Source organism: Daldinia vernicosa (genome assembly GCF_022497035.1).
Source record: "Daldinia vernicosa strain CBS 139.73 unplaced genomic scaffold F5Y00scaffold_88, whole genome shotgun sequence".
Lineage (NCBI taxonomy): Eukaryota > Fungi > Ascomycota > Sordariomycetes > Xylariales > Hypoxylaceae > Daldinia > Daldinia vernicosa.
The window spans coordinates 14,785-29,547 of NW_025954004.1; the positions used below are offsets into that span (position 1 = coordinate 14,785).

At 46.1% G+C, this 14,763-nt stretch overlaps 5 protein-coding genes across 5 annotated transcripts; 2 read left to right on the forward strand and 3 right to left on the reverse strand.

Annotated features, from left to right (window-relative positions):
* Positions 1 to 183: 183 nt before the first annotated feature.
* On the forward strand, positions 184 to 1,711 carry F5Y00DRAFT_212963 (uncharacterized protein). Its single transcript, XM_048005536.1, has 2 exons — positions 184 to 737; positions 811 to 1,711. Exons 1-2 carry the CDS (start codon positions 685 to 687, stop codon positions 1,682 to 1,684), a joined length of 927 nt encoding a protein of 308 aa, XP_047859936.1. The 5' UTR covers positions 184 to 684; the 3' UTR covers positions 1,685 to 1,711.
* A 1,044-nt stretch (positions 1,712 to 2,755) lies between these two features.
* On the reverse strand, positions 2,756 to 3,067 carry F5Y00DRAFT_213018 (uncharacterized protein). Its single transcript, XM_048005537.1, has 2 exons — positions 2,984 to 3,067; positions 2,756 to 2,919 (listed from the first exon to the last, which is right to left on the reverse strand). The coding sequence occupies exons 1-2, from the start codon at positions 3,031 to 3,033 to the stop codon at positions 2,787 to 2,789; spliced, it is 183 nt and encodes a 60-aa protein (XP_047859937.1). The 5' UTR covers positions 3,034 to 3,067; the 3' UTR covers positions 2,756 to 2,786.
* Positions 3,068 to 5,725: 2,658 nt separating this feature from the next.
* Positions 5,726 to 7,626, reverse strand: F5Y00DRAFT_249699 (cyclin-like protein). Its single transcript, XM_048009634.1, has 3 exons — positions 7,299 to 7,626; positions 7,031 to 7,238; positions 5,726 to 6,974 (listed from the first exon to the last, which is right to left on the reverse strand). The coding sequence occupies exons 1-3, from the start codon at positions 7,511 to 7,513 to the stop codon at positions 6,090 to 6,092; spliced, it is 1,308 nt and encodes a 435-aa protein (XP_047859938.1). The 5' UTR covers positions 7,514 to 7,626; the 3' UTR covers positions 5,726 to 6,089.
* A 1,293-nt stretch (positions 7,627 to 8,919) lies between these two features.
* Positions 8,920 to 9,909, forward strand: F5Y00DRAFT_266984 (alpha/beta-hydrolase; the record flags this gene model as incomplete). The annotated part of the gene is made up of 1 exon (XM_048012008.1): positions 8,920 to 9,909. The coding sequence occupies one exon, from the start codon at positions 8,920 to 8,922 to the stop codon at positions 9,907 to 9,909; it is 990 nt and encodes a 329-aa protein (XP_047859939.1).
* Positions 9,910 to 10,127: 218 nt separating this feature from the next.
* On the reverse strand, positions 10,128 to 11,319 carry F5Y00DRAFT_266985 (ribosomal protein L1; the record flags this gene model as incomplete). The annotated part of the gene is made up of 2 exons (XM_048012009.1): positions 10,128 to 11,198; positions 11,254 to 11,319. 2 exons carry the CDS (start codon positions 11,317 to 11,319, stop codon positions 10,128 to 10,130), a joined length of 1,137 nt encoding a protein of 378 aa, XP_047859940.1.
* Positions 11,320 to 14,763: the final 3,444 nt, after the last annotated feature.

Sequence of the window (14,763 nt, forward strand, 5' to 3'; positions counted from 1 at the left end):
CTCGGAAGAGTCGCAGGTTTTTCTAGAATGTCTCAGGAAGCTTGTTGACAGAGCATAGCCATCGTCAGTTCCCCCCTTCGCCGTGAGGTGCTAACGGTATGTAGTTGTAGTTCGAGACAAGTTACGGGGTCGGTCATCCAAACCGAACTAGAACCACACGTGTAGGAACGCCATCCTAGCCATCCTTGTCCTTATCCCGCATCAGGGGCCGAACCTGAAGCAGCCACTCAAATCCGTTGCCTCCGAATCCACCGGCGATCGTGTCGCAAATCGCTGCTAGCACCCCCTTGTTCTTCCCCCCCGTTACCCCGTTACAGGGCTTAACATGGGACGAATACTTCTTATCCGCGTTTCGTGCCGTGATAGTGCAGTGTCGCTATGATGCAACGAGTTCAGACACTACATAGCGCTGAAGCTGTTAGCAAGGAGTCTATGCTCCACTACCCGGGACTTCTGAGGAACCATCCAACGCCTCGGGGCCCTGCCAAGACGTCTATCGGATCGAGACTCATCCGTACCGAAGTTGGCCTATCCAGCCGCTATTCAGCTTCGATTAGTTTAGCAAGTGTCCAATATAGATTCCTTTCTCTTCCTGCATGTCGTAGTGATACTGTCATTCGCTCTATTTTGCATCCTGTGTGTTAGATACTAAGTTGATAACCTCGAAAGAAAAAAAAAATAAACATGCTGAGAGGAAGATTTGGCGATAGAAAAGCTTCGGCTGCTTCTCTGAATTCGTAAGTTACAAAGTATTCATCTATATAAGTGGGCGAGTGAATGTAATGAGTTAACTTTTCTCTCCTCGTCTAGACTTGCCGGCCCAGCCACTGTCAAGATATTCGTTGGTCCGGATAGCGAGGAATTCCTCGTTCCGAGAAAACTCCTGGCATCATGCAACTACTTCCGGCAGCAAATAGACAATGCGCGCGTTAAATTCGAAAAGGGGCAGGCTCACATCATCCTCGTCCTGGAAGATCAAGAACCACCCATGTTCGAGTTATTCGTATACTGGCTGAACGAACGGAAAAACTTCGACAAGTTCATCGACGCCGCCGAGGCCGACCACTCCTGCCAGGAGCTCCACAACAGCCTAGTCCAACTACACTTATTCGCTGCCCAGATAGATATTCCCGCCTTACAAGATTGTGCTATGGACGCTATCCAAGATGTCTACCTTCGCAAGAACTGGGATATCAGTACTAACCTTATTAGATTTGTTTATACCTCGTGTGACCCCCAAGAGAGCTGTCGACTACGAAAGTGGATCGTAGCTATGACGGCGTGGACACTCGGAGGCGTAGTTACGACCGAAATGTCGAATAGCATCAAACGCCTCTTCGAGCAATGTCCTGACTTCTGGGCCGAATACAACAACCACACGCGCAAAATGGCGCAAACCGGGCTCGAGGGCCAATTCAAGAACCCCCAGCTCAGACTCCCTTCCAACAACCTTCGCGGCGAGGAGCGTCAGTTCGGCTTTCGACAATGTTCCTTCCACACGCACCGATCCACTGTCGGCCAGGGACGATGTCCTCACGCAAATTCTATCTCGCCGCTCATCCCGTCTCCATATACGGACGGCTACGTCGAGTCAGATTCAGACCGAGACAATTCGAGGTTTGGATCACGCATGGTTTCCCCGAGCAGCGACACGATACCCGAGTCCGATTTAGAGACCTCCTAAGACTTTATAGTCTAAATACCACCCGAGCGAGACTTCGACGAAACCTTTGTATTTTTACCAGAATCTGTACCATCTACAACTGGAGAGGAAGGATGGGCAACGTCTAATCGACGGCTTTGGCCTGGGCGTTGTGTTTGTTTTTACATATATTTTACAACATCGTCTACGCCTTTGTCCGAGGTAGATCGCCATGGCTAGAACAGTATTACAGGAGCATACCTTATGTATCCACAAACTGTCGGACAGGGCCAAACAGCTCACTATTTTTGTACACATACCCAAGGAGATAAATCCTCAACGGAAGTTCTTAGTATATAATTTTTAATTATAATGAACATATTTCAACCTTCTACAATTTGACTCTATATGTGGGTATGTATGAGTATTCTAATAACGCTCATCTCGTTGGTAGATGAACTTTACAAAAGCCACCATACATACTTGCGACAGCCATATTTAGTTTGGTACATACATTTGGTCATTGCGAGGTCCTCGAAGCGAGGACATAATTGTCCCCCCAATTGTATCCGAGTTCCTTACAGAAACATCGTCCATGATGTTTTAAGGGACAAGTCTTAGCCTGAGTAATGCCGACCACGCAGAATAAGTCATTACTCCTAAACGGTACCACGCACAATGAAAGGGCTTCGATAGGATCTCGGCATGTAGAGAAATCTAATAGTTAGGTCTAATTAGTATTCTGCCCAGAATTATGTACGTATGAAGTTAATCACTCTACTCACCTATGCTCTAAGGAACTCTTAAGGGGATACTATCATTCCTTCCTCACTAATTCTCCCCCATCCCATGCGCTGTATGACTGTAGGTTATCGTATATTTGTCATCTACTTCTCAGAAGCGTTTAGTTTAAGAAGTGACTCGAACGTAAGGCGACGGCTGCCTGGCGAATGCCCACGCCTAATTAACAAGGATATAAACTGTATGTAGTACTGCCATATGCAATATGCATTCGGAGTTAATTGTTTGTAGCTTGTATGGTTATTGTTGATACGTGATGGGTATATAGGGAGGCAGACAGGTATCCTTATTAATTCGTCGTGTTTGTTATGTGCCTCGCGCTCGTGATACGGGAACCCTGCCATTAGCTTCGAATATGGTCCACGGGGGGCCGCCAGAATATGTAAATCCAGCAAGTCTCACATCCCGATGGCAAGCACTTATACGGTCGGCTGTGCTTGTGCTTGTGTCTGTGCTTGTGCTTGTCCATGTGCTTGCTAGACAAAGTTAGCAGGGCTCGTTATCGGAAACGTAAAGGGAGTAGGGCTCTAGGTATCCTACCTCCATTCGCACTTCCGACCGGCCACTTTTACATCTTCCATAATCTTCATATCGTCTGAGTAGCCTGGTAATGAGCAAAGGAACTCTTCCTCGTAGTTATTAGCTATCATCTTTAGCCGCCATATGGTTAGGCTTATCATAGAGCCAAAGCGGTGAGGACGGGTGTTCCCCTCGCAATTATTAGTGCAAGCTTAGTGATGATTCCCAGAGGGTGACAATGTTTGGCCCTCTGAGGTTGCTGGTCGCTATCTGCTTAGGCTTTACCATAAAGCTCAAGCGGCGTGATCGGGTATTATGACGATGAGTCAGTGTTGAAAGACTAGGATAAGCCATGAGACCCACGCGATGTTGTAAAGGCGAACCCTAGAGGAAGTAGGCAACTTAAGACATCCTCTAGCGATAAGTTAGTTTTGGTAACAATGGGAAATATTTTATTTTCTTCTTACCTAGGAAATTAGAGAGTTTCTCTTTACTAAGTTAGGTTACCAACCATAACAGAGATAGAGTGTCCCTAGATTGGGGCCGGCTTCTGGGTTGGCTGCCTGATAGACTACTTGGTAGACTCTGATATACACTGTTCAGGACAGTTTTACGACATGTCGAGGTCTTGTTAATATGTTTCCGATGACGGTTGAATGCGCGGCCTGTGCATGTTCTTTTTGTGGCCTTATGGTCTGTCAGGACGGCTACTTCGTGAAGCCCAGACAAGACCGGTCACTTCCAGTTCTGTGGCCTGATACCGTTGGTGTGAAGTTGTGTGAAGTTGTGTGAAGTTGTGTGCTGTTTTGCTGACAGGAACAAACGAGTAAAGCAGCTTCAGCTATGGTTACCTGAGAGCAAGCATTGTTGCCTGACGGTGAGTTTTGTTGTCCTGAAGCAAGTGTCTGCCCTTATCCACATCTTCGACAGGAACATTGTGGGGAGTATGAGATTTGGTGGTCAAGTTCCCCGTCTCACTTTCGACTTAAGTAAGAAACTTCAAGGTCTTGTTAGAGGTGTTGATGTTCACAAATGTAACATGATGGCAGGCATTCAGATCACAAAGGATTGGGGAATAAGTTGGTTAACTCACATGGTAAGATCCCAAGTGATGGTCTTTCTAGAGTTGTTGATCATGGGTAAAAATTTAGTTGTGTAGAGTAAGTTATGTAGAAATAGTTGAGGAGAGGTGGCTGTGTTGAATTGGGTATGTGAAGAAGAATCTTGGGTTGAAGGGAAATGCGTGTTCAAGTACGCATAAAATGTTTTAGGAAGGAAGGTCCTTTGGTAGTTCAGCATTTGTTTCGTTGGGCTCGTTCGTTGAGCCCCGGCCGTCGAGACTTTATCTGTCGAGACCCTGGTTAGTGGTTTTATTCTTCGTACCCTTAGGTCAGTCATGAGCAAGTTTCGAGAGTAACTTTCTTTCCATATGCCCCAATGTGATGTCTAATGACAGGGGACTGGGGAAAGTTCGAGGACACTGAATATATGAAACTAGACGGCTTACCTAGCGGGAGATGGAGTGGGTTAGAGGGGATTTAGTTGTGGAAAGGTAGGGGAGGTTGAAGTAAAAGTCAATGTGATTTGAATAAAAGTTGTTAGAAGGTTGGTCCTGTAGAACTAAAGCACTCATACCTAATCCCATTGTGTTGTAGCATGGGTGTTTCCTCGCCACTTGCTTGGGACCTTGCATGTTTAAATATAAGTGACATCAGGAGGTATTGTTTTAAGAAGGGAAAGTGCTTGGCTTTATTAACACACCACCAATCTAGGGCCACATGCTAATATTTAGATACTGGTACCAGCTCCTGCCCATTATAGAGAATATTGAGGTGATCCCCGAGTCATTTTAAGGTTGTTACAATTTTAGGATATCACCTTCTAGGACTACCCGAGCGTATTATTTACACAGTACCGTAAGAAGAACAGAAGGTAGTGTATTGCCTTAGGAAGTTGGCACCCATTCAAGGTAAGAAAGCAGCAGCTGCGCTCCACTAGGTTCAAATAGGAGGCACATGGATAAATGCTCGTATGAGATTAGGAAAGTGGTAATTACTCTTACATATGTACCTCTTACGTATAGCGAGGTTGTTACAGCTCTTGAACTGTTCCTTGACCGTGCCTACAGTTGCCATGATAAGCATATGCATCATTCATACGTTCAGTAGGGATTACATATGCTTACACTTGCCTGCTTAGGTGTAGCTGTGTTCCATGCTATACCTTCTTCTAACCCCATCTACGAGATCACCACGAATTACCAGATATAGAGATGGGAAGCAGCGAAGCAAGCATAGCGAAGGAATATTGCCTGAGTGGGGGAGAGGTTCCTGACTACTTGGTCTCGTAGCTTAGCGACCTGGACGATGTAGAATTCTGGACAGCCGCTTCGCTTATAGCGGATCTACGAGAATAATTTAGCAGGCGTGAAAAGAAATAAAGATATTAGATAACTAAGACAAAGTTACCGGTAACGTAGCTAGTGAAATTTCGTAGCTAAATGGCTAGAGATGAATGACCAATCAACACTGTATCATGAAGAGCCTTTTTACTAGAACAACAACTCTTATCTACCCCCATATATACACTCTCTCTTAGGTGGCGCCTCGAGAAAGGGACAAGGCTCGGACGAATAAATGATTTAATCTCAGATACGTACCTAGTAAATTGATGGATTAGAGAGTTACAGTAAAGAAATGATCGAAAGTATATTACCATCAAGCATCGATCATAGAAAATGGAAGACGAGTGTAGAAAATCATTCGGGCACATAGTTTTAGAGCTAGCAAGCTATCTTCTCGGGAGACATGTACATAATCATCTCTCAGTCACTACAACGAATAACGAGTCCATTGCCTACATCTTCTATACAGTCAACAAAGCCAAAGCCAGAGCAACACCTAACGTAACACCTATGCTACATGAGCCGCCGAATATGACGATTGCAAATGCTTTACCGCAACACAAATTCCAGATGGGGTATCAATCCATACTCCGTTCAATAATGCACGTACCAGCCCAACGAGGCTGTCATCCTGAAACCTTTTCCAGATCCATATGCGTATTTCGAAAACCCCCCTTTCCGTAAAAACAACTAGTCGCCGAGAAATGATGCTATTGGGATGGATTAATAAAAACCACCGCCGCGACGACGACGATCGTGTCGGTTGCGAGGAGTCCAGCCCGGGTCAAAACCGCCTCGGCCGTGACCACGTCCGTGACCAGGACCATGACCATGACCACGAGGTCCCCTAGGGCCGCGGGGCTCGTGACGTCGGTCTTCACGAGAGTCCGGAATCGGCTCCTCGATTTCTTCTTCCCATTCTTCCCAATCATCCTTGGTGTGCTCGTCGTAGACCTTTTTCTCTCGTACTGCTTCATCGGCGTCAAAGACGAATCGCGTCGTACCCCCGTCAGGTCCCTTAGGCCCACGCTTAACAGTACTAGTTCCTGCGGCGGAGGGTGTGCTTAGTGACATGGGGGAGCCTGTCGATGGTGTAGGGGGGAGCACGATAGATTCGCACTCTCTGCATTGGTTCAGGTAGCGTGAGAGGCCAGCGCGCTCGACGAATTGGTTGATATTGATCTGAGTGTCGATAAAAACTTGCAGGTCAAACATAGGTCCGACTTTAGTGACCTTGCCATGTTGTGCGTAAAGGTCGAGAAGATCGAGCATCACCTCAGCAACACACTGCTCGTCCGTGTGCCAATCAAGTGGGTCAAGTGCTTGGAATTCGTCGACGAATCGGCCGGTGATCATCGCGGTAAGTTGCGCGACCACAAGGGCACAAGTATACGAACTATGCTTTAGAGGCGCATAAGTTTTGTACAAGTCAATAGACATCTTCATAGCAGTCGGGAAGAAGCTTGTGAGGTCAGCTGACTTTCCAAGGACCTTCTTTACGATCTTGGCAAGAATCTTCTGGGGATAGCGGACGCGAAAATCGAAATTGATGGCCTCAACCATGTATCGCTCAATACCGATGATGACCTTGGATGGTTGATCGAAAATCTTGTTTTCTCGGTCAGCGCATATACAGAAAATAAGTATATTGATAATCAGCTTACCTTGTCGTCCTGAGTAGTTGGATGATCTGCGTTCTTAAGGTTGTGGTGAGCACATAGAACCTCGCGAGACTTCTTTAGTGTGTCCTCAACCTTGCAAGCCACAAATAGAGACGCCAGAGCGGCGTCGGTGTAGTTGTAATCATGAGTAGGATGCTCTAGACGGAAGCGATGGTAGAAAGTGCACGCGGCATTATAGGTTTTGACTGGTCTGAAAGCAAATTATGGTTAGGATCATAAATGTCATGGACGAGGAGGCAAAGCAACTTACAGTAGAAGTGCTTCTCGAGTAGATTCGATCACCTGAACACCTTGAAGGCGGTAGTTAGCTTCCCTAGCAGCATCCAGTCGCTTCTCGACGAACATGCGGCGAATATGGCACTCGCAGATATATTGGTGGCCAACTTTGATAGTTCCTAAGTGCGGGCCAGCAATAATTGCGCGAGACTCGGTGGTCCCGTTCTTTGCGACATGATTCGGTGCCATCTCTTCGGTGGTGTTCAATACCAGAGCCTTCGTGTCGCCCGATTTGTTTCCAAAGGTCGATCCTCCTAGTTCGTTGAATAAGGTACGGTGCTGTCGCTGTCGCTGTCGCTGTCGCTGTCGCTGTCGCTGTCGCTGTCGCTGTCGCTGTCGCTGTCGCTGGTAGTTGCGAGTTTGAGAAGTTACACTGACAGCGTACGAGCTAGGCGTGATAGTAGCGTCCGAATCTTCGGAGTCGTCTGAGTCGTACGAATCATCCGGGTCGTCCGATTCGCCGAAACGGTCCTCTCTTCGATCAACAACGTGGGAAAACCTACGGGCTTTGGGCGAAACAAAAGGATCGTCTTGGCCGCTTCCGCGAAATAGAGTAGTACTTCGATCAGTGTTCTGAGCTAGAGCTGCCGAGAAAACGAAATTCTTAGGAAGAGAAGGCGAATTTAGCACGTCAAATTCAAAATCCGTATAGCTGAAAGGGCGGTGCTCGTAAAGGCTCCGTAAACCGTGGGTGGTGGGAGTGGTTGAAGCTTGAGGACTGTCGAAGTAGTTGTATCGGGAACGAGGTTCTAGAGGGCCGATATGTCGAAATGCGCTGCTGCAATTGAAGCTCAAGCTTGAGCCTGGACCCTGGCTCTTATCGGTTTTAGAATTAATCCGATCCACTCTTTTTGTTGACCGCCCTCGGAGTGGGGTGACAGGCAGAGCCGATCCGGTCCGTGCTGAAGTTATATCGGCACGGTCCATATTTCCGTTGGCCGGCTTTGACAAATCCTTGATTGGTTCCATCATTTCTTAACAACTTCAACAAAAAACAAAAAACCAGTGCAGCAGAAGGAAAACGAATCTGCAAAGAGTGTTCAAGGAAAACGCAACCCTTCAATAGCATGAAAGATTAGACAATCTTGATGATTTCGCGGTAAGCAATGGTGAGTATGTAACTGACAAAGTTCTGCCAGTAATGAGATCTTGAATGCGAGACTTGGTTGTTTTAAAGGGCGTAAAATATCTTTAGTAGAATGAGAGGCATGGTTGATTTGTCAAGGATCAATCAAAATACCTCTCAAGAACTAAGATGTGAAGCCGTCGTCATTCTATGAGGTGCAGCACGAAATCGCAGCCTAAGGTCAGTTGAGGATATATTGAATGACTGACTTATAAGCTTTGGCCAATGAGAACCTTGGAAGCTTGGCTTGTAACCCAAGGTCAGCAGCCTATGTTCATAGGTAGCAGCTGCAACTATGGCACAGCCACTTGCATTCCTCGAGTTTTATCATTCAACTTCTCTATTAAATACTTTAATCTACCTAAGTTATTCGAATTCTCCAATTCTCGAATTCCATCAGAACTTCATCAAGTCCATAATTCCCAACCATCCATAATACAAAAAATAGATGCGCATTACTACTGAAAACATGACTCTATTACAGAGACTGCCTGTGTTCCTAACTCTTACATCTACTCTTCGTGTTGTCCTAGGTAACCCCACGACTCTCAATCCGATTTCTACCGCCGCCGACGATGAGGATGACACGCCTCTACCAGTCGTGATCTGGCACGGCCTCGGCGACACCTTTTCAGCCGAGGGTCTACAGTCCGTCGGCGGGCTAGTCGAGAAGATCAACCCAGGCACATTCGTATACTACGTGCACCTCGACGAGAGCCCCTCCAACGACCGCACTGCGACCTTCTATGGCAACGTGACGGAGCAGGTCGCGAAGGTATGCGAAGATCTTGCCGCACACCCCATCCTCTCGACTGCGCCCGCCATCGATGCTGTCGGCTTTAGCCAGGGTGGCCAGTTTCTACGGGCCTACGTCGAACGCTGCAACTTCCCACCGGTCCGGACGCTCGTCACGTTCGGAAGCCAACACAACGGCATCGTCGACTACAAAGCCTGTTCGGCCGCTGATTGGTTATGTAAGGGCGCTATGGCGTTGCTACACGGAAATACATGGAGCTCGTGGGTGCAGAGCCGGCTCGTTCCCGCGCAGTACTTCCGCGATCCCAGCGATTTAGATAATTACCTCGAGCACTCCAACTTCCTAGCAGACATCAACAACGAGCGAGAAAAGAAGAACGAAACCTACGCCAAGAATATTGCGAACCTTGAGAACTTCGTACTATATGTCTTTGAGGACGACACGACCGTCATCCCGAAGGAGACGAGCTGGTTCGAAGAGGTTAATGGTACTGAGGTTACGCCACTGAGGGCCCAAAAACTGTATACTGAAGATTGGATTGGTCTGAGGGCTCTCGATAGGAAAGGAGGTTTAAAGTTCAAGACCACCCCAGGCGAACACATGCAAATATCGGATGAAGTGCTGGAAGGTACTTTTAGCGAGTTCTTCGGTCCTTTCAAGAGTAGTGCTCCGAAGGATGACCAAGAATCCGATGAGCTGTAATTGTTAAGCACGTGTATATTGAGTGTAGGTATAAACTAAGTCTTAGGATTAGGCACAAGGGGTATCGACTTGTTTTTAATCGAGGATTCATGCTATAAACTTTTATACCTATTTCCGCCGTACGCCGTCAAATCGTGCTTTGAAGCTTAAGATGCAAATAGAGCCCAACTCCTATTGTCACTTATACACGTGTGATTGACTTAATATATATTATAACCTTAAACCTCCAAAGCCTTCTTCGCGGCTTTCTTTTGCTTCTTCAGCGCTGCTTTTCGGTCCGCGATCTCCTTGTCCAACTTCGCATCATCGCTTTCAGGCAACTTCTTCGTCTTCTTGGACTTCTTCGTGACAGGTTCGGCCTCCTCGGGCTGTCCTTCGAGCGACTTTCGCTTCTTCCCTATATTCGCCTTTTCTGAGGGAAGGATGGCCTTGGCCTCCTCGGAGCCGTCAGCCACAATGTCCTTCTGGTCGAGCCACAACTCGTCCGTTAGCCAGATAGGCAGGGCAGCGGTTTCAGGGCCCTTGATATAGATGCCTCGAACATTCTTCCACTTTCCTGGTACAAATTTCTCTACTAAATTCTTCGCAACCACCTCGACATTCTCCGCGATCTGCTCGGCGGTCAAGCTGGCATTCCCGATACGAATAGCGGTGTTAACCGTAGGTGACAGGTTAACAAGCGCCGCGCTAGTAGCTCTTTCTATTTCCCCTGCCAACTGTATAGGAGTAGCCGTATTCGGTTTCTCTGCATCCTTAGTACGCTTCACCCTCTTTCCGTCGCTCTTCGGCACACGAGCCTGTATTTCAACGGGAATCGGGCGCTTGGCCGTCGTCCCGTAGAAAGTCTTTCCTAAGATGCCCGGTAATCTGTTGATAATCCTTGTGTCGCCAAGGAAAATATCATGCTCATTGTAAAGCTTGCGCTGCGCTTCGTACGTCTTGAATTTCGCCCTCAGCTTGGATACGTCTATAACTCGCGTTACGCGCTTTCGTAGCTCTGCAGGGAACTCGTCGGCGGCAACCAGATTCTTGTATGCGCGCTGGGGCTCCGCAGTTATCAGACAGATAGCCGCCTCGGAGTCAGTGTTTAGAGGGTGTGGAACAACGATCTTGCCTGGTTTAAGGCGTCGAGAGTCGGCAATGTGTCGCTTTGTAGTCAGGGTAAGCCATATCGGCACCTCTTTGCTAGCTTCTTCGGGATCGGCTAAGAGATTTCTTTTCTCTGAATTGGCAGCTTCCTCAGATGCTTTCTTCATATGCGCCAGTAACGCCTTAGAAGCTTTCAGACTCTACACAGAGAGGATTAGAATAAGACATGAGTATAGGGGATAGAAGGTAACAAACCTGATTTGGGTCTACCAGAGAGACCGCGGTCTCGCTCCGCAGAGTAACAGTCTTTGAAGAGGCCATTGTACCGCACAATGAGATTCATAAAATGAAATATGTTATTTGTGAAACCTCGTGAAGTGAAGCCGCAAATTGATATTTTTTTTTAGCTGCAGGGACGTGGGGCCAGAAAATCTAGATTTGGTCCAAGCGTCTGCAAGAAAGCTTTTATTCACTGAGCCGGACCCACTGAAGTACTCTATATATGTACCTACAAACTAAACCTTTCACTGGCCAATCACCTCATCAGCTTTTACCAACTGATATCCTTTTTTAGATATCATTAGATCACATTGTCGATGTCAACTTAGAGAAATTGAAATGTGTAAGATCAAGTCACATACATGAGATTTCAGGCAATGCAAATGTTATTTTATTAAAGTCTGGTAGTTTAGTCATCACCATGCTATGCTAACCATCAACAGTGGCATCGTTGGTTTATTACTTGAATGCAAAAGACCTCAATCATTACTTAGTAAAGCAACTATGTATGAATTTAAAAATGGGCAATTGAAAAAAATACTCTCAATCCAATCAACTAGCGTTTAGGTAGTTCGCATTAATCGAAATATTTACTTGTTCTTACTTGAGAGGCTTTAGTAATAATCCATTTTACCTAGTCTTTGCACTGCCGTTAACAGCATCCTTACGACTATCTTCGAGTTGAGATATACAATTGTTCATATTTATGGTGATATCGTAAGTCGTTAGCAATTTTATACGAGTTAGATACAAGGTACAATTACTATTCCTCAGAGCTATATACGAAAACAAATCGGGAATAATTATTTAAGAATGTCGGACTTGTCTTAATTTTCAGCTATGACACCCGTGAGCGACCGCCGCACCCGAAGACGGGGGAGATTCCGGCTATCGGGCACGTCAAACGTCATTACTGTTTACTAAGTAAATTCGGGTTTAAGAGTTCTTCATATGGTCGGATCTCCCGGCTCATCGATGATCATGACGTGTAGAGGAAACGCTCAGACTTTTGCTATCGTCAAATTCTACACGATCTACGACGATGAAACAACCCTGAAAATCTGGGGTAAACACGGACATAGACGTAGACGTAGACAAATTCAACTTCAAGCTACTTATTTAGAAAGACGCTTATGATATTCTAGATCACTATATTAATCTTGGTTCGCTTCTGCGAGATCTTGGGTCTCAAAAATCCAACGTTGAGATGAATACAGCTCAGTACACCGCTGCATAAGAAATCGGAATAACCCACATCTCGAAACGAGAATAAGTGCCGAACAAGGATGATGTATATCACTCGGAGAATTTTACGGCTTTCCCTCCAGACTGTTAGAATATTCCAAGCACGTACCTCTCATCTCATATACATACCTACCTGTACGGATAGATAGTACTATGTAGGGAAGATCTTCATTGTCAGCATGGCCCGGGCGCTCTATTGAAACGTTGGTGTGGTGGCAGATTCGAGCTCCCTTAGTTTCACAAGTTTTGTTAATCTAATGCTCAACTAATCTGATCTGCGCTCATCATCCAATACAAAACGAGAGGTATGGAATGTCATCCCGATCTTAATACATCGCAGTATGTGTCACGTATCCTGTTAGTCACATTCGTAGACTGACAGACTGACAGACTGACGGAACGGACGGCGCAGGTGATGATTGAAAGTAACCCAAGAAATCCAGCGTTGCTTAGAAGGAAGTATATTCCGTATTGAGTACCTGGGAATTTGAAAGAAGGCTACCTAAAAAGAATGCCAGGATACAAAATCGATAAAATTGGTCAAATAACCATTACCCCTTACCTTTTGAAATCTTACGTACGCCACGTTAGACATGTTCATCCTTCACGCGGCGTCAACATTGGCAAAGGACCATCATATTCTCCTGGTTACCACAAAAGGCAGGACGAGCGCTAGAAATAGACGCACAGCTATCGCGCCACAACATAGCCGTAAAATCCGGAGTTGATCATATTATACATAGAATACTGATCAACTTAGAGCGTCTCTTCGTTGGCATTACATAAACCTATGCATAGTAGTATTCGTATTGAGTGATAGCAAACGCTATGCAGTACGATATAGGTAAAACAGATAGTTAGGATCGGAGCGGCATATCATTGCCAAGCCGGATGAGAGGCTTGATTGATAGGTAGAACACCGCATTTAAGACGGGTATCCCAACATTACCTAGGTACATACTAAGTAATGTAGCTACCCTGAACCCAAAAAGAATTATGGCAGGGGCTTGATAGCTATCCTAGCTGCAATAGAAATTGTTAGGGGTATTGAAATAATAAAATATAACTCGAAACTTCGACTTGTCTGTTTGGTAAGTCTTATGAACATGTATTCGAATCCTTTCTTAGCTATTTTCTATTAATCTATTTCCTAATTCTGGCAGGACCAACAGATAAAATCTCGGCCGACAAGAGCTTTCAAATCCAGAACCTAGCTACAGGGGTGCAGGATGCTTAACTGACGATGTATGTGCCGCGTCCCGCATTGAATACGTTCCCTCGCTGGCAGCAACAATTTCTTCCAAGTATCAGACCATTGCGACCTGGGAGTTGCGGACTATTTAGACCCCTGCAATAATATGTATTAGATTCGTCTTGTGATCGCGGCTTAATATATAGTGCTATGGGTACTTATCGAACCGATGTATCTACATATGCTTGCGGGCTGGTAGGCTAGAAAGCTCTAGCGTTCGGGTTGTCCCTTTTTTGTGATAACATCCGATCGATGCTAAAGATAGGTGACGTTGACGGTTGTTAATCCACACCAAATTTCGAAAAGATTAACTGGTTCATCAAACAAGATCGCTAGATTTTCCAGAGGAACATCAACGGCGAGCAAAGCCACCCACGCAGCCCACGTTCCTACTTTATCTGGCGGCATTTGAGGGTGCTGTGCCTTTCCCCTACTAGGGCTGGATCAGGCTTCACAACTTGTCAACCTGGAAACATGTTGCAGGTGTACGCTGCAGTGCGACTCTAAGCTTAATAGTCTAGTGAATGTTGGTTAGCGACTTGATTGGGCCTTGTGAGCTTGTAATCGAAAGTAGAATAGCTCATCCGAGCTTGTTTAACTAAACGATCTGACGATGTACTATAGTAAGCAAGGGATACCCCTGCCGACCCTTTCCCGCCTTTTCTACGATGAAGATACATATGATCGATTGCTCACAGGTACAAATAAGATGGTGCTCTGGTGTACCCTGGTGTAGACGGAATATGCACGTGTAGGCGGGGAAATTGGCCAAGAAACAAGGGGACGTTACAAAACGGGAGATTGGCGGTGCCGGGGTAGACCATGCTAGCTTCTCCAGACAGATTTCAGATGGCAGGATGGGCAGGTCAACGGAAAATCGAACATCTCGAGCATACCATATAGTACATAGTAGCATTGCGCAAGCAGAGAAGAAAGCTAACTTCGCTAAACGATCAGTGCGAGACCCATTTTGCTGACCTTGCGAAAGG

What these genes read in the sequence shown, in the direction of transcription:
- F5Y00DRAFT_212963 (XM_048005536.1), top strand. Translation starts at nt 685, where the DNA reads ATGCTGAGAGGAAGATTTGGCGATAGAAAAGCTTCGGCTGCTTCTCTG. An exon ending in TCGGCTGCTTCTCTGAATTC is followed by an intron (nt 738 to 810) that starts GTAAGTTACAAA and finishes CTCCTCGTCTAG; the next exon opens with ACTTGCCGGCCCAGCCACTG.
- F5Y00DRAFT_213018 (XM_048005537.1), bottom strand. Translation starts at nt 3,033, where the DNA reads ATGAAGATTATGGAAGATGTAAAAGTGGCCGGTCGGAAGTGCGAATGG. An exon ending in GGTCGGAAGTGCGAATGGAG is followed by an intron (nt 2,920 to 2,983) that starts GTAGGATACCTA and finishes AACTTTGTCTAG; the next exon opens with CAAGCACATGGACAAGCACA.
- F5Y00DRAFT_249699 (XM_048009634.1), bottom strand. Translation starts at nt 7,513, where the DNA reads ATGGCACCGAATCATGTCGCAAAGAACGGGACCACCGAGTCTCGCGCA. An exon ending in ACTCGAGAAGCACTTCTACT is followed by an intron (nt 7,239 to 7,298) that starts GTAAGTTGCTTT and finishes ATTTGCTTTCAG; the next exon opens with ACCAGTCAAAACCTATAATG. An exon ending in CAACTACTCAGGACGACAAG is followed by an intron (nt 6,975 to 7,030) that starts GTAAGCTGATTA and finishes CGAGAAAACAAG; the next exon opens with ATTTTCGATCAACCATCCAA.